The sequence below is a fragment of the Temnothorax nylanderi genome, unplaced genomic scaffold, assembly GCF_030848795.1.
Source record: "Temnothorax nylanderi isolate EJ_2023f unplaced genomic scaffold, tnyl_v1.0 TNYL_tig0027_pilon, whole genome shotgun sequence".
Taxonomy (NCBI): domain Eukaryota; kingdom Metazoa; phylum Arthropoda; class Insecta; order Hymenoptera; family Formicidae; genus Temnothorax; species Temnothorax nylanderi.
This window is the reverse complement of record NW_027249089.1, coordinates 193,683-220,445: the sequence shown is the minus strand read 5'-3', so window position 1 is coordinate 220,445 and position 26,763 is coordinate 193,683. Positions and strand designations below refer to the sequence as shown.

Below are 26,763 nucleotides of genomic sequence, written 5' to 3'. Positions count from 1 at the left end.
CGACTCGAAAAGCCGCGATAAGCGGCTTTATACGAAGGTTCGCATAACACCAGAGGGGACACGTAATCGTCGCAAAAATCTGACCGATAAATAATTTATTTTAAACTTAACTTTCGGCTATTTTATATCACACGCTGTCTAACAATAATAAATGAATCATACCGGCGCGTATCAATCCGTAGGAGCTCAACAGATCGAGAGTCTCATTAAAGATAAATCAAGAGAAAAACAAGACGAAAAAAGTTCACCGAGAAAGAAGATAATTCAGGCGGCTGCTTTCTAAAAGGAAAAAAAATACATGCGATGTGTATAAAGAATCAACAGTAGAAAAGAAAGCGCGTTTATTATAGGGCAGAATATACAGTAGACAATATAAGTAATAAGAGACTTTTCTCTCTTTGTAAATGGTTACTTCGTGTAACGTGACTGCGGATTTAAAAATTTGACACTTCAATTTATCGATACGAAATGTGTAAATTTTTTAGATTTTAATATCATTATTTCCATTAATTTTTCGGATGACTAGAAATCCGGAGAAACAGTTTATTTTACATTATTGCAAAATAATGTCAAATAAAACTGTGTAACCATTTTTTAAATATAATTATATAATATGTATATTTAATTAAATAAACATATTATGACGTTTACATATTTATTATTATTAACTTTCGGTGCTCAGATATTTATTATGATCGGCTAATATTCATGCACTTAAATATTCTCGTGGACATTATTACACTGGTCTTATAATCTCCTGTTACTAATCTGTGCAAAACTTCGAAATTATTATCTGCATAATCTGCATTATATACAATGTTTGAATTATCGTCATTATCGCTATTTTAGCTATTATAGCCGTAATATTTCTTAAGGGGGCGTGACCGTACGGCAAATGTAAAGAATTTCTTTTAGAGAAATTTACATTTGCGTCCTACGGTCAATAAACAATCGGTAATGGTCGGTAACAATGGTAATCGATAGCGACCGCGTTCCAAAACCCACCGAAAAAGAAGCTGTTTCGTTTGCAGTTACTTTTTGATCAAACTCCATTTAATCAGCGATTAATTCAACAATATGTCGAAGTGTATAATTTCTTCATTTCTTATCTAACAATAAATTAATCTTAATTTCACTTTTTTATGTAAGTGTGGCATGTGATAAATAGCATGAAATTGTATATTTTATTTAATTAAAATTGCTGGAATAAGTAACAGCACAGCAATATCTGTGAAGAAATAAACAACTTATCTGCTTTATTATGTTTAAATTGTAGATTTATAAATAATTTATATAAGAGACAGATTTATAAAAATAAGCACATTGCATGTTAAAATAAAATAATATAAAATTTCTAAAAATGTTAAAGCGAGTGTACCTGATTGCTCACGTCGCCAATTGGCCAATTTAACACAGAACCTTCTGATTGGCTGGTCGAGTGGGAAAACTTCACCGGTCGCTGTGGAATGGCCGATTGTCCACCTTGCTGATTGGTTGATCCAGTGGAAAAATTTCATTCTCCGGTCGTAGTGAATGGTGGTTTATTGCAACGTGATTGATCAAACGGGACGCTTCCGCTAGATCAGCCAAGTGAGCCAAGATTGGCCAAGATCACCCCCCTCCAACTTTTTCTAGGGGAAGTAAAGAAGACATACACGCAGGCACGCATTTACATGTATGTGTGAGCTATCGTAGATTTTTGTTCTCGATTATTCGTATCAAAGAAAACAAGAAAACAAGAAACACGGTTCGGTTCGTGCGCTGTCTGTATTTCGCGAAAATACGGAGTAGATTCGGTGTAAAATGTGAGAAAATAATTACCACGTACATTCAGTGTAATAGGATTTTAACAATTGGCACCGTCCAACGCGCACCAAAGGTTTACAGGCGGATAATTTGGTTATAGAATGGCCGGGAATTTCTGGCAGAGCTCGCATCAGTAAGTTCGGGAATCGTATCATAAACTTTAACGAATGAAATTTTCACGATGATTTCTTGTTTTCAATAGCCAGCAGTGGTTACTGGATAAACAGGACTTGATCAGAGAACGTCAGCATGACCTGTCAGTGCTGACAGAAGAGGAATATCAGAAAATATTTATTTTCTTTTCTAGCAGTAAGTTGCTGTGATCTTCTTAACAATTTTGAAATGATTTTTTCACAACTGATGAAGATTAAACTTCTTCTATATTTGTCAATCAATTGAGCATCTCGATTAACCTTTCTATCAGCATAATTTTGATAGGCTATTATTTGATTGGTATATATATTTGAATAGCCCGTTCATTCTCGTAAATTTCATAGTGTCATCACGATGTTAATCAAAATACAAATTTAGTATGAATAATTTTAAGATATATATTGAAACGTACAGCTAGTTTTCATCCAGCAAAACTATCTACTTTGCATTTCTGTTAACAAAGACGTTAAACGGTTCAGTGAACTTATCCATATTTTACGTGATTTATTAAATTCATTAAAACGAGGATTTAACATTTACCAAGCTGTAATTGATCGTTCATAAGTAGGGAGGACTGTGTTACATTTTGTCGTACAAATTACCACGTACAAGCATATAGCATATGCTATATGTAACATAATCTGTAACTACATCCATACATAAATCCTGTCACTAGTGATACAGATGATAGGTGAACAGTTAAAATTGAGGCAACAAGTGGTAGCTACTGCGACAGTCTATTTTAAAAGATTTTATGCTCGCAATAGCTTAAAATGCATAGACCCTCTATTATTAGCTCCTACTACAGTCTTTCTGGCGTCAAAAGTAGAAGAGTTTGGAGTAATTTCTAATAGTAGACTGATATCGACAATGGGAAATGTAAGTAAGTTCCATGATATATTGAATCCACCGTTACAGTTTGCTGGGGACTTGTGTCTAACTAAACGGTTTGATTAATGTCGTGTTTTTTTTTTAGTTAAGAACAAATTTAGTTATGCGTATTCGCAAGAATTTCCATATCGCACAAATCACATCTTGGAGTGCGAGTTTTATCTTTTGGAACATTTGGACTGTTGTTTGATAGTATATCAACCGTACCGTCCATTATTAACATTAATTCAGGATGTGGGACCAGATGATCAGCTACTTATGCTTGCGTGGCGTATTATTAATGACAGTCTAAGAACGGACGTATGTTTGTTATATCCACCTTATCAAATAGCTATTGGTAAGATACAAGTAATGGTTTTTCTTAATGCTTCAATATCACGAGGAAACTTAATGGCAATATATTTTCCTTTGCAGGCTGTTTGCAAATAGCTTGCGTGATATTGCAGAAAGATCTCAAATCGTGGTTTGCGGAATTAAACGCAGATATGGAGAAGATTCAAGAGATAGCACGGTACATAATAAATTTATATGAATTGTGGAAAAAATATGACGAAAAGAACGAGATGCCAGCAATATTAGCTAAAATGCCAAAACCAAAAGCAGCGCCACAGCGTTGACAGCAAGTTCTTGATTCGCCGAATGTCTGGGATTCGTGCTAATGCAGTGAAATGCTTCGATTAAATATCTGTCCTTTTTTCCAACATATATCGCTATCAGACATACATAGAATTGACAACGAATACCATTCTGCATTAATATCTGCGTAAAAGTATGTCTTAATCCATACATAAAGCTATGTTTCAAAATATGTTCAAATAATAATAATACAGAATTATTTGATATTTCTGTGTACTTGATGCTCGATATAGCGTATGGACGAGAATTATACATGCCACAGTTAAATGATTATTAAAATTTAATCCAATATTGCTCACTACCTAATAAGTGTATAGTAAAACTACTAATTTATATGTTTATTCGCATGCCTTTTATCTACATGTCTTTCATCATTTGTATACAATATTACCTATTGATTTAAATTATAAATATATTATTCACGCCAAAACAATTAATTCGAAAATGTTAATTCGGAACACGCTATATCGAGATTCGTGTATTAAATTTACTTCAGAAATGTAGTGTTAAAAGGATATTGGATTGACGGCTGTATTCCGATGGGAAAATTATTTATTAACGACATAAAAAATTGCAATAGATTTTAGTTTGATAAACCTAATTGATGAATTATGAATAATTCCTTCCTGATTGTATAAATTTTATAATTGGAGTAAGAATAAAACAGACAACTTAAATATCTAGAAACTTACTTCATTAATTCAGTATCACACCACGTTGCAAGACCTAGTCCGACCTGAGTTTTGGCATCGATTAAAAACATCTCTCCAGTTTTTTTTCCATTATTCCTTCAGTTTGTATCAAGAACGCTTCTCCACTTTTTCTGGAACAATATTTTTTTGTAGTTAGGAAACATAACAGAACATACATATAGAATTAACTAAACTTTGTTAAATCGAACATTAACTCGAGCATTTTGAATATCATTTCCAAAACTTTTACGTCATCGGCCAGCTTTGATAATCCCCCCTGATCGTCTTCTTACGAAATAAACATATTTTGTCATTAATTGCAGCACTTGTCACGAAATTTTTCGACAACGTAAATTATATATTTAATAAATATTTTATAATCTATGTTTTAAAATTTAAAATAATTACTTTTTGCCAAATTAATTACTCCTGTTGAGAGTGTAATTCATAAGAACTTTGAAGCTCTTTTATGAAAGAAATATAAAACTCCATCGCTGAAGAAAAATCAATTTTCGAATTTTTATTTATAATAAATGAACTTGACCGCTATGTAATAAACACAAAAAATAAAAATGTGCTTTATATAGCTGGACCTTTGTGCTTAATAATATTTTTGCGTATAGATTTTTCAGCTCAGCAAACTGCGTGCTGTAATGTCGGTCTTGAAACGCAGTCTCAAGCTGAAGCTGAAATAGCACACATATATAATTAAATTGGTAATTAATTTAATAATAATGATACTATTATAAATAAGCATTATACTCACTGCTCGTTGGAATGGGAAAACTGTGAGGGGATACACACAACATTTACATCCATACAACAATTACATCCATACAAACAATCTTTTAACGATGAACTTTGTTTCGGTTTAACAGGTCGAACTTTTGCGAAAAACATGATAACGATTATGACGATATAACGGTAACTACTATATATTTGAATTGTTATTAAAACAGAAAGATAAATCTATACAACACGGTTCGAAACACGTTTTCGCTTTCATATGCAACTTGTCAACTTTTGCTGAACTTTATTTGTCACTGCTATGCAATAGAATTACTTTCAGACGTTTAGCAGAGAAAAATCACTCAAATCGCTAATTTTATCGTTCGACAATCCAACGTAATCGTTCTCCTTTTTCTTTAACTGCAAATTACCGGAACGACGAAAGGGCGGTGAAATAAGATAGAGTTCCCTGCATCACCTTAAAATTCAAAATAGCAAAATATATACTTCCGCAGGTACTATAGGTGCTGTCGAAAAGAGCCAATCTTACCGAAGCATAATTCTGAAACGACAGCACGTACAGTTTGCCGGCTGTTAATGTACAAGGCACAAGACTTCTATGAAGTAATATGCTCAATAGCTGTGTCGTTCTTCGCGACATTCTGTACCACAGTATGTTGTATCTACAAACAATAACTCAATATATAACTTTTTTTTCTCTACAAACGATCAATCAATTACTTTCGAATACCTATTGGAATATTTAAAATTTGAAAAGAACAGGAACGATAAAAATTGTAGAAAATAAAATACTTTCAAAGATACTTAACTCTAGGTTGCTAATTATTCGTCTACGTTACTACTATAGGTCTGCGAAACCTAGAGTACCTTTATCTGTTCAGATCTCAGGTAAATAATATTTTTTATCTTTTTTTAAACGTCAAAGCCTGCTTAAACGAACTATATAAGCTTTATCTTAGAACCATAAATAGGAAAAAAATTATAAAGGCCCGGTAAAAAATTGTTTATATAAAAACATAAAAATATATGAAAAATTTTTTCAGAAGCTTAAAACACAAAGAATAATTTTTATACATATAGCCGAACTCTAAAAGTTTGTACTCGGGTCTTCCAGATCCGATGGTCATAGTAACCTAGGGTCAAGAAAACGAAAGGTCAATTGAGAAATAAACAGAACAAATTTAGTCTCTTTAGCATCGTATTATCAGAAAGGAAGAAATTTTAAATCCCATTTCTGAAAAAAGAAAATCCATGTTTTTTTCTACTGTTTTGTTACATCGCGCGAAAAACTTGGGTACATATTTACGCTTTATGGAATATATCTGCGCTATGATCCATTATTTCTTGGCCGGGATAACTCAAAACGATAAGATGCACGAAACCACCTATTACCATCGACACGTATCTGAGCATCTCCCCTTTGCGATCCATTAAGGCAATTATCTGCAAGACGGTTAAATTCCAGATTGATTGAAGGAAGTTACGAGACAATTTTCCGATCGGCAACGTGTCTTAATATCATCGCGCGCTCACTTGCATTCCGAGGAGACTCATAATGATGAAATGAAGAAAGATCATCGAAAACGAGTACAGTTGGAACAAGGACTCCAACAAATCGACATATCTGAAAGGTATACGAATAAAATACATTGAATACGAAACATATCCTACAGTATGTGCAGTACAATACGAAAACTCACTCAAGGCTCAGCTGATGTTTTCGTAGGAGAAGGATCAGTTCGCGATAGATCTCGCCATCGTAATTTGTCGACTCGTACTTATTGCAAGCTACCTCTGCATCTTTAACGTGATGATTTAAACTTATCGTCGAGGTCAGATTTTCTAGTCGGTACCTTTGAAACAAAAGTTTATCCATGGTACGGCGAAGATTTAAGACAAAAAAGTTCTTTTACAATAAATTAAAAATTTCTCGGAAAATGAGTAGTACGGATACAATACCCGATAGCGGCGAACAGACCACACACGTGATGCGCGAGCATCAGGTAGCTGGTATCGGTTACTACCATAACAGTTATAGACACCACGGTCGCCAAGTACGAGTAGAGTAATACAGAGAAGTAATATTCTTCTCTGTCGAAGCTGAAGTCGACATCGAATAGATATTTATAAGGGCGCGATTGATTAAGAGGGATGAGGAGATCCAATATTTGCGGCGTCACTGGGATCAGCATGTAAAGGCTCATCAACGAATAAATCATCACTGCAACTCGCATTATTATTATTACAATGTAAAAAAAAAACACGCATCAACGAATAAACAATCAGGCCGCATTATATATTGTGCAATTCACAATGACGCGCGCGTAAAAATTTTTTCTTTGTTTTGAGCTCCTGAAAAAATTTTTCATATAAAAAAAATATAAATATATATAATTATATATACAAAATATGTCCATATATGTTTTCTTTCTCTTATATAATCTCTGCCTGCATATATAAGAAAAATAATAAAAAGAATAATTGGAAAATAATTAGAAAAATAACTTTTGCATTTTCTTTTTGTTAAAAGCCAAACGATACGCGAGTGATTTATCTCATTATTACCGGCGTAACTTATTGTCATCTTCTTTGCTAAGACAGCGTACTCGTGCATAATTTGTACCTCCAGAGAATGCGTGAAAACGCGCCAGTGATAGTCGATGAGCGACAGCAGTCGTTCTATCTATGAGGAACATGGAATAAAACGAACGAGATACAATCCGCGTATTGGATTTTTCTTAAAGGGCCAAAGTGAAAGTACGCGGCTTGCGAAATCTTACGTTTTTGTTCTTGAGAACTAGGAGGAACAGTTTAATATAACCGCCGACGGAAAGCAACGCCATGATGCAGGACTCGCAGTCTTTAGTCAGCTTCTTCCATATCTCGGATAATCTTACAAACTGAAAATCGGTTAATAATTGCGAACACCTCTGTGCACCTCTAACGTTTTACCTACCTACCTGCATTAAGAGCAATGTAAAATAGCTGATGTGTGTGTATGAATTGCCGGCTTGGAATAATTTTAGACGCGACAAAATAATCTATTTTTTATAACTTAAATATAAAATATATATAAGGCTGTTTTTCAACCGCACTTTATTTATATTTCGAATTTCTTTTTCCTTAAAAAAAAATATCGCAAATAGATTTTGAGTTATAAACGGTTAGACTCTCTGAAAATTAAGCTTTAATTAAACACTCTGTATAATATCGTTACATATGGGATTAATTAACTATTTACTCGACACAGTAGGGTCGTGAAGATTTACAAATACATGGTCTTGGATATGTGGAAAGTCTAAAAAAATTGCTAGAAAGTTATTTTTAAGATATTTTTTCAAATAAGTTATTTATAACTTAAAGAAGTTACGATCTTTCAAACTAGAATACCTCCTTAATCGACATGGGAGTAACGCGGGTATATATTAAAAAATTTTTTTTTAGAATATGAACATTTGACGTATCTTCGGTATATATGTCAAAGAATTTCAGAAAGCGACTTCGCGTGGAATTCATGCTCGACATATAAAGTAACTCGCACGTATGCCAATCACACGAGCGTATCTTTCTTTTTCTCTCGCAAATTTTATTAGCGCAACGTGGATTTTCACTCGCTACCACACACTACGTAAAAAGCGGCGGGAATTTACCTCGAGAAAACCGATGCTGAATAGAAAAGCCGTTGTTATGGTCGGCAACACTGTCTTCGCGAATATACTTTGCGCCGGCCAAGTGCCGAGTTTCGACATGAGGATCTTGTTAACATTGTAGTAATGTTTCACAGCTGACTGCATCTCCCCGACTCGGTTTTGTGTGGCTGTCGATTCTCCCTCAAGATCCACCTGACGTTTTCCGGACAATCCCCCATATCCAGATACTCATAACGTGTCACGACATTACATAGTAACGTTGTGATAATCATGGATTGTCGGGAGACCATCCCGCGCTCCTTTATTTCCTACTTGTCATTATTGGATCGAAGAAAAAGAAGATGTCGTGCAGAAATTATACTTCGCGAAACCGCAATCGCCGCGGTGACACACGCGATCGATACTCATCCACGTGCAGTCTTCCACGCGGCACTCGCGTCGCGTCGCGTCGCATCAAGAGTATTATTTTCTTTTCTTTTTTGATAACGTATGATTTTTTATGCGAGTGATGTTGCGCCGGTAAGTACAAGGTAAGCGTAGCGAGGGAAAGTAGTTGAGCGACATGAAAAATCGCGCGGTATAAGCCAAAGAAATTACAGTGTCTACAAAAGTTCGCGTAACGCCAGATGAAGTCATACGAAAGTACGAGTGCCGTCGTAAACATCTGTCCGGTAAATAATTTATTTTTAATTTTCGAAGGTTTTATCCCGAATGTTTGTTCAATCTCCGCGTCTGCCGCGAGCTATTAGAATAATAATAATGAATCACACCGGCACTCATCAATCTATAAGAAGCTGAACGATAGATTGAGTCTCATTAAAGATAAATCAGGATAAAAACAAGATAAACAATTTCACTGAAAAAGAAAACAATTCCGATGCCTGCTTTCCGAAAAAAAGATGTGAAAATAGGTATGTGATGTAGTGAAGAATCGGCAGTAAGAAAGAAGCGCGCTTATTATAAGATATAATTTGCAAATAAGATGTTTTTTTATAAATGTACTTGCGTGATGTAACGTCAAGACCCTATACTTCAATTTATTGCTACGTGAAGGGACAATTTTTGAAATTAATATCATCTTTGTTTCGGATGACTGAGAAAACAGACACTTAATTATAGAAAAATAATATAAAATAAAATATTGTAACATTTTTTTTTACATAGAATCATATATATTTCATCCAATATCCGACTGTCCCGATTTTCAAATATTATTTATGACTTCTAAAGGCCATGGCACATAGAAAAACTTTAGCAGTAAGCTGTTGTTTTATTTACTATTTTTGTATTTGCATGGCACCAAAGTGTTACTCCAGAACACGCTATATCGAGATTCGAATATTAAGTTTATTTTAGAAATGTGGTATTCAAAAGATATTAGTATGGTTGTATTCCGATGTAAACTTTATTGTGACGTGAGAAATTGCAATAGATTTTAGGACGCTAAACCAAATTGATGAATTCCGAATAATTATTTCGTCATTATACATAAATTTTATAATTGGAGTAGGAATAAAATAGACAACATTAAATATCTAAAAACTTACTTCATTAATTCAATATCACACTCGTTATCAAAACCTAGTCCGACTTGAGAGAGCTTTGGCATCGATTAAAAAGAAAACATTATTTCTTCAGTCTATGTCAAGAATGCTTCTCCAGTTTTTCTAGGCACTTTCTTGAAACAATATTTTTTTGTAGTTAATATATAGAAAACACAACAACATAGAATGCTTACAACTAAACCTTGTAAATCGAACATTAACTCGAGGAATTTGAATATCATTTCCAAAACTTTTTTACGTCATCGGCCAGCTTTGATAATCCCCCCTGATTATCTTCTTACAAGATAAACATATTTTGTTATTAATTGCAGCACTTATCACGAAATTTTTCGACAACGTAAATTATACATATATTTGATAAATATTTTATAAACTGTTTTAAAATTTAAAATAATTACTTTTTGCCAAATTAATTACTCCTGTTGAGAGTGTAATTCCTAAGAATTTTGAAGCTCTTTTATGAAAGAAATATAAAACTCCATCGCTGAAGAAAAATCAATTTTTTTTAATTTTTACTTATAATAAATGAACTTGACCGCTATGTAATAAACATAAAAAATAAAAATGTGCTTTATATAGCTGGATCTTTGTGCTTAATAATATTTTTGCGTATAGATTTTTCAGCTCAGCAAACTGCGCGCCGAGTAATGTCGGTTTTGAAACGCAGTCTCAAGCTGAAGCTGAAAGAGCACACATATATAATTAAATTGGTAATTAATTTAATAATAATGATACTATTATAAATAAGCATTATACTCACTGCTCGTTGGAAAGGGAGAACTGTTAGGGGATACACGCAACATTCATACAACAATTACATCCATACAAACAATCTTTTAACGATGAACTTTGTTTCGGTTTAACAGGTCGAACTTTTGTGAAAAAAATGATAACGATTATGACGTTATAACGGTAACAACTATATATTTGAATTGTTATTAAAACAGAAAAATAAATCTATACAACACGTTTCGAAACACGTTTTCGCTTTCATATGCAACTTGTCAACTTTTGCTGAACTTTATTTGTCACTGCTATATGCAATAGAATTACTTTCAGACGTTTAGCAGAGAAAAATCACTCAAATCGCTAATTTTATCGTTCGACAATCCAACGTAATCATTCTCCTTTCTTTTTAACTGCAAATTACCGGAACGACAAAAGGGCGGTGAAATAAGATAGAGTTCCCTGCATCACCTTAAAATTCAAAATAGCAAAATATACTTCCGCAGGTACTGTAGGTGCTGTCGAAAAGAGCCAACCTTACCGAAGCATAATTCTGAAACGACAGCACGTACAGTTTGCCGGCTGTTAATTTACAAGGCACAAGACTTCTATGAAGTAATATGCTCAATAGCTGTGTCGTTCTTCGCGACATTCTGTACCACAGTACGTTGTATCTAAAAATAATAACTCAATATGTAACTTTTTTTTCTCTACAAACGATCAATCAATTACTTTCGAATACCTATTGGAATATTTAAAATTTGAAAAGAACAAAAACGATAAAAATTGTAGAAAATAAAATACTTTCGAAGATACTTAACTCTAGGTTGCTAATTATTCGTCTACGTTACTACTATAGGTCTGCGAAACCTAGAGTACCTTATCTGTTCAGATCTCAGGTAAATAATATTTTTTATCTTTCTTTAAACGTCAACGCCTGCTTAAACGAACCATATAAGCTTTATTTTAGAACCATAAATAGGAAAAAAATTATAAAGGCCCGGTAAAAAATGTTCTATATAAAAACATAAATATATGAAACATTTTTTCAGGAGCTTAAAACACACAAAGAACAATTTTTATACATATAGCCGAACTTTCTGCTCGGGTCTTCCAGATCCGATGGTTATATAGTAACCTAGGGTCAAGAAAACGAAAGGTTAATTGAGAAATAAACAACAAATTTAGTCTCTTTAGCATCGTATTATCAGAAAGGAAGAAATTTTAAATCCCTTTTCTGAAAAAAGAAAATCCATGTTTTTTTCTACTATGTTTTGTTACATCGCGCGAGAAACTTGGGTACATATTTACGCTTTATGGAATATAGATGCGCTATGATCTATTATTTCTTGGCCGGGATAATTCAAAACGAGAAGATGCACGGAACCACCTATTACCATCGACACGTATCTGAGCATCTCCCCTTTGCGATCCATTAAGGCAACTATCTGCAAGACGGTTAAATTCCAGATTGATTGAAGGAAGTTACGAGACGATTTCCGATCGGCAACGTGTCTTAATATCATCGCGCGCTCACTTGCATTCCGAGGAGACTCATAATGATGAAATGAAGAAAGATCATCGAAAACGAGTACAGTTGGAACAAGGACTCCAACAAATCGACATATCTGAAAGGTATACGAATAAAATACATTGAATACGAAACATATCCTACAGTATGTGCAGTACAATACGAAAACTCACTCAAGGCTCAGCTGATGTTTTCGTAGGAGAAGGATCAGTTCGCGATAGATCTCGCCATCGTAATTTGTCGACTCGTACTTATTGCAAGCTACCTCTGCATCTTTAACGTGATGATTTAAACTTATCGTCGAGGTCAGATTTTCTAGTCGGTACCTTTGAAACAAAAGTTTATCCATGGTACGGCGAAGATTTAAGACAAAAAAGTTCTTTTACAATAAATTAAAAATTTCTCGGAAAATGAGTAGTACGGATACAATACCCGATAGCGGCGAACAGACCACACACGTGATGCGCGAGCATCAGGTAGCTCGTATCGGTTACTACCAGAACAGTCATATTCACCACGGTCAACAAGTACGAGTAGAGTAATACAGAGAAGTAATATTCTTCTCTGTCGAAGCTAAAGTCGACATCGTATAGGTATTTATAAGGACGCGATTGATTGAGAGGCATGAGAAGATCCAATAATTGCGGCGTCACTGGGATCAGCATGTAAAGGCTCATCAACGAATAAATCATCACTGCAACTCGCGTTATTATTACGATATAAAAAAAAACACGCATCGACGAGTACGAACGATCGCCTTTATTTAGATCGGATTGTGCAATTCATAATGACACGTGTAACGTGTAAGTGCGATGTGTTAAACGTGATGGAGCAGGCGTTAAAAGCCAAGCGATACGCGAGTGATTTATCTCATTATTACCGGCGTAACTTATCGTCATCTTCCTCGCTAAGATAGCGTACTCGTGCATAATTTGTACCTCCAGAGAATGCGTGAAAACGCGCCAGTGATAGTCGATGAGCGACAGCAGTCGTTCTATCTATGAGGAACATGGAATAAAACGAATGGGATACAATCCGCGTATTAGATTTTTCTTAAAGGGCCAAAGCGAAAGGTCGCGGCTTGTGAAATCTTACGTTTTTGTTCTTGAGAACTAGGACGAACAGTTTAATATAACAGAGGACGGTAAGCACCGCCATGATGCAGGACTCGCAGTCTTCGGTCAGCTTCTTCCATATCTCGGATAATCTTACAAACTGAAAATCGGCGATAATAATTGCGATCACCTCTGTGCACCTCTAACGTTTTACCTACCTACCTGCATTAAGAGCAATGTAAAATAGCTGATGTGTGTGTGTGTGTGTGTGTGTGTGTGTGTGTGTGTGTGCAGTATGAATTGCCGGCTTGAAATAATTTTAGACGCGATAAAATAATCTACCATTTTTTATAACTTTCTTAAATATAAAATATACATATAAGGCTGTTTTTCAACCGCACTTTATTTATATTTCGAATTTCTTTTTCCTTAAAAAAAAATATCGCAAATAGATTTTGAGTTATAAACGGTTAGACTCTCTGAAAATTAAGCTTTAATTAAACACTCTGTATAATATCGTTACATATGGGATTAATTAACTATTTACTCGACACAGTAGGGTCGTGAAGATTTACAAATACATGGTCTTGGATATGTGGAAAGTCTAAAAAAATTGCTAGAAAGTTATTTTTAAGATATTTTTTCAAATAAGTTATTTATAACTTAAAGAAGTTACGATCTTTCAAACCAGAATACCTCCTTAATCGACATGGGAGTAACGCAGGTATACATTTAATTTTTCTTTAGAATATGAACATTTGACGTATCTTCGGTATATATGTCAAAGAATTTCAGAAAGCGACTTCGCGTGGAATTCATGCTCGACATATAAAGTAACTCGCACGTATGCCAATCACACGAGCGTATCTTTCTTTTTCTCTCGCAAATTTTATTAACGCAACGTGGGTTTTCACTCGCTACCACAGACTATGTAAAAAGCGGTGGGAACTTACCTCGAGAAAACCGAAGCTAAATAGAAAAGCCGTTGTTATGGTCGGCAACACTGTCTTCGCGAATATACTTTGCGCCGGCCAAGTGCCGAGTTTCGACATGAGGATCTTGTTAACATTGTAGTAATGTTTCACAGCTGACTGCATCTCCCCGACTCGGTTTTGTGTGGCTGTCGATTCTCCCTCAAGATCCACCTGACGTTTTCCGGACAATCCCCCATATCCAGATACTCATAACGTGTCACGACATTACGTAGTAACGTTGTCTGTGATAATCATGGGTTGTCGGGAGATCATCCCGCGCTCCTTTATTTCCTACTCCGCCTACTCGTCATTATTGGATCGAAGAAAAAGGAGCTGTCGCGCAGAAATTATACTTCGCAATCGCCGCGGTGACACACGCGATACTCGTCTACGTGTCTAGCTCCCACGCGGGACTCGCGTCGCGTCGCATCAAGAGTATTATTTTCTTTTCTTTTTTGATAACGTATGATTTTTTTATGCGAGTGATGTCGCGCCGGTAAGTACAAGGTAAGCGTAGCGAGGGAAAGTAGTTGAGCGACATGAAAAAGCGCGCGATATAAGCCAAAGAAATTACAGTGTCTACAAAAGTTCGCGTAACGCCAGATGAAGTCATACGAAAGTACGAGTGCCGTCGTAAAAATCTGTCCGGTAAATAATTTATTTTTAATTTTCGAATGTTTTATCCCGAATGTTTGTTCAATCTCCGCGTCTGCCGCGAGCTACTAGTATAGTAATAATGGATCATACCGGCACTCATCAATCTGTAAGAAGCTGAATGATAGATTGAGTCTCATTAAAGATAAATCAGGATAAAAACAAGATAAACAATTTCACTGAAAAAGAAAATAATTTCGATGCCTGCTTTCCGATAAAAAGATGTGAAAATAGGTATGTGATGTAGCGAAGAATCGGCAGTGAGAGAAAGAAGCGCGCTTATTATAAGATATAATTTGCAAATAAGATGTTATTTTTATAAATGTACTTACGTGATGTAACGCCAAGATCCTATACTTCAATTTATTGCTACGTGAAGGGTCAATTTTTGAAATTAATATCATTTTTGTTTCGGATGATTGAGAAAACAGGCATTTAATTATTGAAAAATAATATAAAATAAAATATTGTAACATTTTTTTTATGTAGAATCATATATATTTCATCAAATATCCGACTGTCCCGAATTTCAAATATTATTTATGACTTCTAAAGGCCGTGGCACATAGAAAAACTTAAGCAGTAAGCTGTTGTTTTATTTACTATTTTTGTATTTGCACCAAAGTGTTACTCCAGAACACGCTATATCGAGATTCGAATATTAAGTTTATTTTAGAAATGTGGTATTTTCAAAAGATATTAGTACGGTTGTATTCCGATGTAAACTTTATTGTGACGTGAGAAATTGCAATAGATTTTAGGACGCTAAACCAAATTGATGAATTCCGAATAATTATTTCGTCATTATATATAAATTTTATAATTGGAGTAGGAATAAAATAGACAACATTAAATATCTAAAAACTTACTTTATTAATTCAATATCACAATCGTTATCAAAACCTAGTCCGACCTGAGAGAGCTTTGGCATCGATTAAAAAGAAAACATTATTTCTTCAGTCTATGTCAAGAATGCTTCTCCAGTTTTTCTAGGCACTTTCTTGAAACAATATTTTTTTGTAGTTAATATATAGAAAACACAACAACATAGAATGCTTACAACTAAACCTTGTAAATCGAACATTAACTCGAGGAATTTGAATATCATTTCCAAAACTTTTTTACGTCATCGGCCAGCTTTGATAATCCCCCCTGATTATCTTCTTACAAGATAAACATATTTTGTTATTAATTGCAGCACTTATCACGAAATTTTTCGACAACGTAAATTATACATATATTTGATAAATATTTTATAAACTGTTTTAAAATTTAAAATAATTACTTTTTGCCAAATTAATTACTCCTGTTGAGAGTGTAATTCCTAAGAATTTTGAAGCTCTTTTATGAAAGAAATATAAAACTCCATCGCTGAAGAAAAATCAATTTTTTTTAATTTTTACTTATAATAAATGAACTTGACCGCTATGTAATAAACATAAAAAATAAAAATGTGCTTTATATAGCTGGATCTTTGTGCTTAATAATATTTTTGCGTATAGATTTTTCAGCTCAGCAAACTGCGCGCCGAGTAATGTCGGTTTTGAAACGCAGTCTCAAGCTGAAGCTGAAAGAGCACACATATATCATTAAATTGGTAATTAATTTAATAATAATGATATTATTATAAATAAGCATTATACTCACTGCTCGTTGGAAAGGGAGAACTGTTAGGGGATACACGCAACATTCATACAACAATTACATCCATACAAACAATCTTTTAACGATGAACTTTGTTTCGGTTTAACAGGTCGAACTTTTGTGAAAAAAATGATAACGATTATGACGTTATAACGGTAACAACTATATATTTGAATTGTTATTAAAACAGAAAAATAAATCTATACAACACGTTTCGAAACACGTCTTCGCTTTCATATGCAACTTGTCAACTTTTGCTGAATTTTATTTGTTACTGCTACGCAATAGAATTACTTTCAGACGTTTAGCAGAGAAAAATCACTCAAATTGCTAATTTTATCGTTCGACAATCCAACGTAATCATTCTCCTTCCTTTTTAACTGCAAATTACCGGAACGACAAAAGGGCGGTGAAATAAGATAGAGTTCCCTGCATCACCTTAAAATTCAAAATAGCAAAATATACTTCCGCAAGTACTGTAGGTACTGTCGAAAAGAGCCAATCTTACCGAAGCATAATTCTGAAACGACAGCACGTACAGTTTGCCGGCTGTTAATTTACAAGGGGCAAGACTTCTATGAAGTAATATGCTCAATAGCTGTGTTGTTCTTCGCGACATTCTGTACCACAGTATGTTGTATCTAAAAATAATAACTCAATATGTAACTTTTTTTCTCTACAAACGATCAATCAATTACTTTCGAATACCTATTGGAATACTTAAAATTTGAAAAGAACAAAAACGATAAAAATTGTAGAAAATAAAATATTTTCGAAGATACTTAACTCTAGGTTGCTAATTATTCGTCTACGTTACTACTATAGGTCTGCGAAACCTAGAGTACCTTTATCTGTTCAGATCTCAGGTAAATAATATTTTTTATCTTTTTTTAAACGTCAACGCCTGCTTAAACGAACCATATAAGCTTTATTTCAGAACTATAAATAGGAAAAAAATTATAAAGGCCCGGTAAAAAATGTTTTATATAAAAACATAAATATATGAAACATTTTTTCAGGAGCTTAAAACACACAAAGAACAATTTTTATACATATAGCCGAACTTTAAAAGTTTCTGCTCGGGTCTTCCAGATCCGATAGTTATAGTAGGGTCAACCTTAGGGTCAAGAAAACGAAAGGTTAATTGAGAAATAAACAACAAATTTAGTCTCTTTAGCATCGTATTATCAGAAAGGAAGAAATTTTAAATCCCTTTTCTAAAAAAAGAAAATCCATGTTTTTTTCTACTATGTTTTGTTACATCGCGCAAAAAACTTGGGTACATATTTACGCTTTATGGAATATAGCTGTGCTATGATCTATTATTTCTTGGCCGGGATAATTCAAAACGAGAAGATGCACGGTACCACCTATTACCATCGACACGTATCTGAGCATCTCCCCTTTGCGATCCATTAAGGCAACTATCTGCAAGACGGTTAAATTCCAGATTGATTGAAGGAAGTTACGAGACGATTTCCGATCGGCAACGTGTCTTAATATCATCGCGCGCTCACTTGCATTCCGAGGAGACTCATAATGATGAAATGAAGAAAGATCATCGAAAACGAATACAGTTGGAACAAGGACTCCAACAAATCGACATATCTGAAAGGTATACGAACAAAATACATTGAATACGAAACATATCCTACAGTATGTGCAGTACAATACGAAAACTCACTCAAGGCTCAGCTGATGTTTCCGTAGGAGAAGGATCAGTTCGCGATAGATCTCGCCATCGTAATTTGTCGACTCGTACTTATTGCAAGCTACCTCTGCATCTTTAACGTGATAATTTAAACTTATCGTCGAGGTCAGATTTTCTAGTCGGTACCTTTGAAACAAAAGTTTATCCACGGTACGGCGAATATTTACGACAAAAAAGTTCTTTTACATTAAATTAAAAATTTCTCGGAAAATGAGTAGTACGGATACAATACCCGATAGCGGCGAACAGACCACACACGTGATGCGCGAGCATCAGGTAGCTCGTATCGGTTACTACCCAAACAGTTATATTCACCACGGTCGTCAAGTACGAGTAGAGTAATACAGAGAAGTAATATTCTTCTCTGTCGAAGCTGAAGTCGACTTCGAATAGATATTTATAAGGGCGCGATTGATTGAGAGGCATGAGGAGATCCAATATTTGCGGCGTCACTGGGATCAGCATGTAAAGGCTCATCAACGAATAAATCATCACTGCAACTCGCATTATTATTATTACAATGTAAAAAAAAACACGCATCGATGAGTATAAACGATCAAGTCGCATTTATTTAGATCGGATTGTGCAATTCATGATGACACGTGTAACGTGTTAGTGCGATGTGTTAAACGTGATGGAGCAGGCGTTAAAAGCCAAGCGATACGCGAGTGATTTATCTCATTATTACCGGCGTAACTTATCGTCATCTTCCTCGCTACGATAGCGTACTCGTGCATAATTTGTACCTCCAGAGAATGCGTGAAAACGCGCCAGTGATAGTCGATGAGCGACAGCAATCGTTCTATCTATGAGGAACATGGAATAAAACGAATGGGATACAATCCGCGTATTGGATTTTTCTTAAAGGGCCAAAGCGAAAGGTCGCGGCTTGTGAAATCTTACGTTTTTGTTCTTGAGAACTAGGACGAACAGTTTAATATAACAGAGGACGGTAACCACCGCCATGATGCAGGACTCGCAGTCTTCGGTCAGCTTCTTCCATATCTCGGATAATCTTACAAACTGAAAATTGGCGATAATAATTGCGATCACCTCTGTGCACCTCTAACGTTTTACCTACCTACCTGCATTAAGAGCAATGTAAAATAGCTGATGTGAGTGTGTGTGTGTGTGTGTGTGTGCAGTATGAATTGCCGGCTTGGAATAATTTTAGACGCGATAAAATAATCTACCATTTTTTATAACTTTCTTAAATATAAAATATACATATAAGGCTGTTTTTCAATCGCACTTTATATATATTTCGAATTTCTTTTTTCTTAAAAAAAATATCGCAAATAGATTTTGAGTTATAAACGGTTAGACTCTCTGAAAATTAAGCTTTAATTACACACTCTGTATAATATCGTTACATATGGGATTAATTATATTTACTCGACACAGAAGGGTCGTGAAGATTTACAAATACATGGTCTTAGATATGTGGAAAGTTTAAAAAATTGCTGGAAAGTTATTTTTAAGATATTTTTTCAAATAAGTTATTTATAACTTAAAGAAGTTACGATCTTTCAAACCAGAATACCTCCTTAATCGACATGGGAGTAACGCGGGTATATATTAAAAATTTTTTTTTAGAATATGAACATTTGACGTATCTTCGGTATATATGTCAAAGAATTTCAGAAAGCGACTTCGCGTGGAATTCGTGCTCGACATATAAAGTAACTCGCACGTATGCCAATCACACGAGCGTATCTTTCTTTTTCTCTCGCAAATTTTATTAGCGCAACGTGGGTTTTCACTCGCTACCACAGACTACGTAAAAAGCGGTGGGAATTTACCTCGAGAAAACCGAAGCTAAATATAGAAGCCGTTGTTATGGTCGGCAACACTATCTTCGCGAATATACTTTGCGCCGGCCAAGTGCCGAGTTTCGACATTAGGATCTTGTTAACATTGTAGTAATGTTTCACAGCTGACTGCATCTCCCCGACTCGGTTTTGTGTGGATGTCGATTCTCCCTCAAGGTCCACCTGACATTTTCCGGGCGATCCCCCATATCTAGATACTAATAATTTGTTACGACATTACATAGTAACGTTGTCTGTGATAATCATGGGTTGTCGAGAGACCATCTCGCGCTCCTTTATTTCCTACTCGTCATTATTAGATCGAAGAAAAAGGAGATGTGTCGTGCAGAAATTATACTTCGCGAAACCGCAATCGCCGCGGTGACACACGCGATCGATACTCATCCACGTGCAGTCTTCCACGCGGCACTCGCGTCGCGTCGCGTCGCATCAAGAGTATTATTTTCTTTTCTTTTTTGATAACGTATGATTTTTTTATGCGAGTGATGTCGCGCCGGTAAGTACAAGGTAAGCGTAACGAGGGAAAGTCGAGCGACATGAAAAATCGCGCGGTATAAGCCAAAGAAATTACAGTGTCTACAAAAGTTCGCGTAACGCCAGATGAAGTCATACGAAAGTACGAGTGCCGTCGTAAAAATCTGTCCGGTAAATAATTTATTTTTAATTTTCGAATGTTTTATCCCGAATGTTCGTTCAATCTCCGCGTCTGTCGCGAGCTATTAGTATAGTAATAATGAATCATACCGGCACTCATCAATCTATAAGAAGCTGAACGATAGATTGAGTCTCATTAAAGATAAATCAGGATAAAAACAAGATAAACAATTTCACTGAAAAAGAAAACAATTCCGATGCCTGCTTTCCGAAAAAAAGATGTGAAAATAGGTATGTGATGTAGTGAAGAATCGGCAGTAAGAAAGAAGCGCGCTTATTATAAGATATAATTTGCAAATAAGATGTTTTTTTATAAATGTACTTGCGTGATGTAACGTCAAGACCCTATACTTCAATTTATTGCTACGTGAAGGGTCAATTTTTGAAATTAATATCATCTTTGTTTCGGATGACTGAGAAAACAGACACTTAATTATTGAAAAATAATATAAAATAAAATATTGTAACATTTTTTTTACATGGAATCATATATATTTCATCCAATATCCGACTGTCCCGATTTTCAAATATTATTTATAACTTCTAAAGGCCGTGGCACATAGAAAAACTTTAGCAGTAAGCTGTTGTTTTATTTACTATTTTTGTATTTGCATGGCACCAAAGTGTTACTCCAGAACACGCTATATCGAGATTCGAATATTAAGTTTATTTTAGAAATGTGGTATTCAAAAGATATTAGTATGGTTGTATTCCTATGTAAACTTTATTGTGACGTGAGAAATTGCAATAGATTTTAGGACGCTAAACCAAATTGATGAATTCCGAATAATTATTTCGTCATTATATATAAATTTTATAATTGGAGTAGGAATAAAATAGACAACATTAAATATCTAAAAACTTACTTCATTAATTCAATATCACACTCGTTATCAAAACCTAGTCCGACTTGAGAGAGCTTTGGCATCGATTAAAAAGAAAACATTATTTCTTCAGTCTATGTCAAGAATGCTTCTCCAGTTTTTCTAGGCACTTTCTTGAAACAATATTTTTTTGTAGTTAATATATAGGAAACATAACAATAGAATGCTTACAACTAAACCTTGTAAACTCGATATTAACTCGAGCCTTTTGAGTATCGTTTCCAGAATTTTTTCACGTCATCATGGCCGGCTTTGGTAACCACCATGGTTCTCTTCCTACAAGATAAAAAATATATATTTTGTTATTAATTGCAGCAGTCACGACAAATTTTTCGACAACGCAAATTATATATATTTAATGTAATCAAATTAAGAAAAACTCTATTAATATTATATATTTAACATTTTATAAACTATTTGTATTTTAAAATAACACAAATTACCTTTCACTTTGCCAAATTAATACTCCGGTTGAGACCGCGTGATCCCTAAGGACCTCGAAGTCAGTTTGCGAAAGAAATTGACTGTATAGAACTCCTTCGCTGAATGAAAATCTATTTCTTTCATTTTCCCACAGCTTTATTTGGTCTACAATAGTAGGTGGCAATATAGGTGGTCCCGCTTCTATCATCTTACTATGTGCATGTTGCTGTAAATAGCTGTTGATATAAAAAAATATGTAATACACAAACGTTTTTTTACTTGGCTATTTAAGACATTAGCGTCATACGTACCCTACTATTTGAGAAGCAGTTATTCCACTCCTTAATGCTTGTCTTACGGAATCTCTTGTCAATATCGATACAACTAAATTTGGAAACCTAGACATAGAATAATATAATTGTTAAAATTTTTTAATATATTTTGTACATATCTTGTATATGTTGTAATTACCTATACAACATTTCACAGAAAAGTCCAAGTAATGCAACTTGCAAGTTCGAGTTTGTATAAGCATATACTCGATAATTTGTTTCTACAATTATATACCCTTCTTTGTCTGTATCTCTGGTTAAAGGTTTAGTCTCACCAGTAGCAATATTTAACGCTAATCGAGTTGGATAAAACCTTGCAACACAAATTGACAGAAATATCAGCAATTCATGATTATCTGACAAATAACACACATCATGTTTTATCTACTTACCTTCCTGCTTTACGTTTTCGTTGATATACAAGTCCAAATTCTCTTAAATGTTGTAAAAATGTCAAGAGTCCTTCGGACATGCCTTCTGTACTATAATCTTTACCGAGGGTGGAAAAATTTAATTGAAACAGGAAAGTAAGGCACTCTACTAAATCAAGACCACGTGCCTCAATTGTGTCGAGATATTGTAGAATAAAATACCACACCTATGTAAAGAAAATATTTATGATGTACAAAGTAACTTGTGCAATACAAAAAAGAGATTGTTCAATATTATTGTATGAGTATATAACAATTAAGTATGAAAAGACATCCCATTCTAAATACGAAAATACATCTCTAGTACGATAAAGAAAATATCTCACAATCAGAGAACTGATAATTACCTGTGAAGCTGTGTCTAAGAGCAAAAACTGAAAACCAGCTTGTGTTATAATTGGGCTTCCATCAGCTTCATCTCTCTTCATTAAACCAGCATGTAGAAGAATTCTTACAGCATCGGCAGATATACCTATTGCAACATTTTATGTTAGACGTCTTAAATTTGAAAAGTTTTTATACAAAGTATGATTAAATCACAAGATACTTTGGAATGAAAATATGTCTCAGAAATCAGTTGTGCTTGAATAAAAAATATTTAAGCGCAATTACATGTATTTTTTACATTATATACGTAGAATGTTGGTACAAAATTTCAAAATTGTCGATGAAATACGGTCATAAATTTATATATTTCAAAAAATTCCTTGTCAAGGATTGAGACTTTCTCTTTGCAAAAAATCATACACATATCTCTATACCTTAGAGGTAAAGAATCATATTTCCATTATTATAAATTTAGTGAAAACAAGGTTTAAGTTTTTTAATAGAGAAATGGTGTATCTAGATATAAAATAAAAGTAGCAATTTGATTAAGTTTTTAATAAAGTAAGTTTAACCGATATATATTTAATAATACAACTGTCAACAACGCTGTACCTGAAAAACTGGAGATATGATTCTTCACTTCTAAGGACTACAGATCTAAAGACCAATAGTTTATTTCAAGTAAAACATTTTCCAACGCAGGAAAGCATAGAAATTTTGCGCCCTTTACACAACATGTAGTTACATTTTCAACAAGTCTCAAGAGCTCTTACCCTCCTGCTGCTGGGAACCGACCATGTAGTGCAAGACGCACTCCCACCTTTCCAAGGCGTAAGAATCCAGAAAGGCGACGTCTCGCGGCTTACTGTCGGTCTCCAGCTGATTGGACATGGTCCAGGGCTTGCCGCCTCCCAGCAGCACGATCTTCAGGTTCTTCTTGAAGGTGTTGTTCAAGATCCAACCCGGTAGCCCACCGGGTATGGACGCCTCCTTCCACACGTACAACTCGTTCAGGATCTGCACCACCTTCTGATGCTCCTCGAAATACAGTTTGGAGCACCAGGACGCAATAACCGCCTGCGGCACCGGCTGCTCGACGAACAGCAGCCTCATGACGTAGTGCTTGGCGATAACAGGTAGCTCGCGGAACACGGCCAGACATATAGGCGGCTTGTGATACAGCTTGTTCAGGGTGTCGGGGGTGCGAGACTTCAGATACTCGTGCAGGTTCTTGCACTGCAGGCCGATCGGCCGTAGCAAGTTCCTACCGCTTATCGTATTGGACATGTTGGCGTCGTTCGATCGGGCGACCTGTCACCAATGCGACATCAACGTGCGAACGATCCTCCGACGATGCGATCACTTTGCGATTTCATTTTTCAGCAGAGCGTATAAACGCGTTCGTCCAAGTGTTTCACGTGTAGGAGAGGTATCGGCAGTTCCGAGCAAAATTTCTGTGACAAATATCTGTTATTTTCACGACGCCAAACCACAACTGAACGCTCTCGAGCTTATCTCGTACTCGAGCCTGCAGACTCTATTATCTCGCGTGATATTATTTATTATAAAATTATTTCTGTTGTTGCCCTCGTTGCGCTACGCGGCTTACACCTGTGCGTGCGACCTGTGCCGGGATAAATACGCTTATGAACTGTTATGAACACTTGCGAAGAAGCGGAGTAACATTGGAAGAATGAAAAGAGAACAAACTGGCGTGGATGACGTGCAGCGCCCTCTGTCGTGGTGTCATTGAAGCGTCGGATGAAACTTCATGACCATTAATGGATCTCGGGGTAAAAGCTGGAACCGTTATTACCGATCGTTTTGTATCTCGATCATCAGAGGCTCATCAGATAATTTCAAAATGACTTTTATCATCAATGGTAACGTTACCTGTAATGAATTTCACTCGAGCATCGGTTGTCAACTCTCACGGGGACATCGCATTCGTGTCATAAATTGCGTAAACGTCAACATTTCTTGCGTATGAAACGTCTCGATGACGTAGACGACTTTCTATTGCGTAAAGACGACTTCGAACAATTTCCGATCAACTTTAATCGGCAATTAATTAGTTCAACCAGAATCGCTTATTGAATTACCTACAAAAATTTCCAATTGTATTTGTCCCTCTAATCTGATCTTTCTTTTCACGTATCAAACAACAAAATATTAATTATATATTCTATTTATATTAACAAAATAGTGTATTTAATAGTGTATTATTTGATAAGATAATTGCTGATTAAGTTAATTAAATTTAGTCAATTAAAATTAATCGGAATTTGATCAAAGCTCCACCCTAAGGTTCGTTATAAATTTTAAATGTTTTATTATACATGGCATAAGTTATACAATATGTTATATATTACATGAATAAGATATTTTCGAACTCCTTTGATCGATTAAAAATTAATCTAATGAAGAACTCGAACCGCGTTAACTGTGCATTTTTATGCATTCTACGGTCCGAATCCCTGCTTTAAAGATGCAATCTTGCATTGTTTGGAATATCGATCGTGATATTGCATTCCACGATATATATTTCGCGCAATTTGCGCGAAATATATATTGTATTTTTACATTTCTGCATCCGAGGTACATTTCGACCGCCACATACTGTCCCGCTCACGGCTGAAGACATCAACAGAATCTGAAACAGACGTTCTCGTGCTCTCCTCCCGTCTCCCGTTCATATTCGTCACCCCGGTTCCACAGTCAATGACTTCACTATCGCGTTGCGATGTAATGGAGAAACGGCGGAGGACGGTGTGTCGCGCTTTGCGTGATTGCGTGTGCTATCCAGTGCTATCCTCCGTCGAAGAACGTCGAGAAAGGAAGAAAGAGGGAGAAGAAGAGAGAGAAGGGAAAGAGAGAAGAAGGAGGAGAGAGGAGAAGGGAGATAGAGATAGAGATAGAGAACGAGAGAGTGCGAGCTTTTCCTACGTGAACGCTCGTAACGACATATGTATGCGCGTACCGCGTACCAGGGAGGAGAGAAAAGAGAGAAGCAAAAGAGTGAAAGAGAGAGAGAGAGAGAGACATGTGCGAGCTATTCCTGTATGTACGCGGCGAGTCGCAAGCGGCATAATAACGCCATGTTGTTGCTTAGCACGGTGAACTCTCTTGACGAGCGGACGAGCCGAACCCGAAGCGGGATATGTATGTACGCGATATTTAGGGTGACCGGAATGATCTCCTGATTTCCGAGGACGTGCCCTTTCTCTCCACGGCTTCCTTAAACGTCTCCGTGGATTTTTGGAATATATAATTTCAGTTTTGTACTCGGAAGAGAGAAGGGAGATTATAATTTATAAGATAATTCGAGTTCATATTGGGGGATATACTATTTGTCGATGACATCAAAAGCTGTCATTAGGCAATATGAATGCATGCCCCACAAAAGCGATGCAGTCAGCTCTAAATGTTATCATTACGACAT

General features: G+C 35.3%; 5 protein-coding genes and 1 long non-coding RNA gene across 7 annotated transcripts; 1 reads left to right on the top strand and 5 right to left on the bottom strand.

Annotated features, from left to right (window-relative positions):
- Positions 1–638: 638 nt before the first annotated feature.
- On the bottom strand, positions 639–1,625 carry LOC139770041 (uncharacterized). Its single transcript, XR_011717671.1, has 2 exons — positions 1,379–1,625; positions 639–1,228 (listed from the first exon to the last, which is right to left on the bottom strand). It is a non-coding gene; the product is annotated as an uncharacterized lncRNA (long non-coding RNA).
- Positions 1,626–1,658: 33 nt separating this feature from the next.
- Cycc (cyclin C) lies at positions 1,659–4,173 on the top strand. The gene is made up of 5 exons (XM_071701674.1): positions 1,659–1,939; positions 2,009–2,115; positions 2,636–2,842; positions 2,936–3,187; positions 3,265–4,173. The coding sequence occupies exons 1-5, from the start codon at positions 1,908–1,910 to the stop codon at positions 3,465–3,467; spliced, it is 801 nt and encodes a 266-aa protein (XP_071557775.1). The 5' UTR covers positions 1,659–1,907; the 3' UTR covers positions 3,468–4,173.
- A 1,107-nt stretch (positions 4,174–5,280) lies between these two features.
- LOC139770036 (uncharacterized) lies at positions 5,281–11,537 on the bottom strand. The gene is made up of 10 exons (XM_071701673.1): positions 11,411–11,537; positions 8,579–11,340; positions 7,709–7,828; positions 7,494–7,611; positions 6,888–7,149; positions 6,629–6,781; positions 6,462–6,552; positions 6,235–6,371; positions 5,458–5,590; positions 5,281–5,385 (listed from the first exon to the last, which is right to left on the bottom strand). Exons 2-10 carry the CDS (start codon positions 8,720–8,722, stop codon positions 5,335–5,337), a joined length of 1,209 nt encoding a protein of 402 aa, XP_071557774.1. The 5' UTR covers positions 8,723–11,340; positions 11,411–11,537; the 3' UTR covers positions 5,281–5,334.
- Positions 11,538–11,930: 393 nt separating this feature from the next.
- Positions 11,931–13,113, bottom strand: LOC139770039 (uncharacterized). Its single transcript, XM_071701675.1, has 4 exons — positions 12,833–13,113; positions 12,574–12,726; positions 12,407–12,497; positions 11,931–12,317 (listed from the first exon to the last, which is right to left on the bottom strand). The coding sequence occupies exons 1-4, from the start codon at positions 13,090–13,092 to the stop codon at positions 12,177–12,179; spliced, it is 645 nt and encodes a 214-aa protein (XP_071557776.1). The 5' UTR covers positions 13,093–13,113; the 3' UTR covers positions 11,931–12,176.
- Positions 13,114–15,791: 2,678 nt separating this feature from the next.
- Positions 15,792–21,019, bottom strand: LOC139770035 (uncharacterized). Of its 2 annotated transcripts, XM_071701672.1 has the most exons (9): positions 20,241–21,019; positions 19,342–19,461; positions 19,127–19,244; positions 18,671–18,932; positions 18,412–18,564; positions 18,245–18,335; positions 18,019–18,155; positions 17,236–17,368; positions 15,792–17,165 (listed from the first exon to the last, which is right to left on the bottom strand). In XM_071701672.1, the coding sequence occupies exons 1-9, from the start codon at positions 20,382–20,384 to the stop codon at positions 17,115–17,117; spliced, it is 1,209 nt and encodes a 402-aa protein (XP_071557773.1). In that variant the 5' UTR covers positions 20,385–21,019; the 3' UTR covers positions 15,792–17,114. The 2 variants fall into 2 exon arrangements, with proteins under 2 accessions (XP_071557773.1, XP_071557772.1); XM_071701671.1 differs by having other exon boundaries at positions 15,792–17,368.
- A 756-nt stretch (positions 21,020–21,775) lies between these two features.
- On the bottom strand, positions 21,776–25,026 carry Mrn (general transcription factor IIH subunit 4 marionette). The gene is made up of 7 exons (XM_071701670.1): positions 24,095–25,026; positions 23,342–23,466; positions 22,956–23,161; positions 22,703–22,876; positions 22,543–22,629; positions 22,252–22,467; positions 21,776–22,084 (listed from the first exon to the last, which is right to left on the bottom strand). Exons 1-7 carry the CDS (start codon positions 24,606–24,608, stop codon positions 22,003–22,005), a joined length of 1,404 nt encoding a protein of 467 aa, XP_071557771.1. The 5' UTR covers positions 24,609–25,026; the 3' UTR covers positions 21,776–22,002.
- Positions 25,027–26,763: the final 1,737 nt, after the last annotated feature.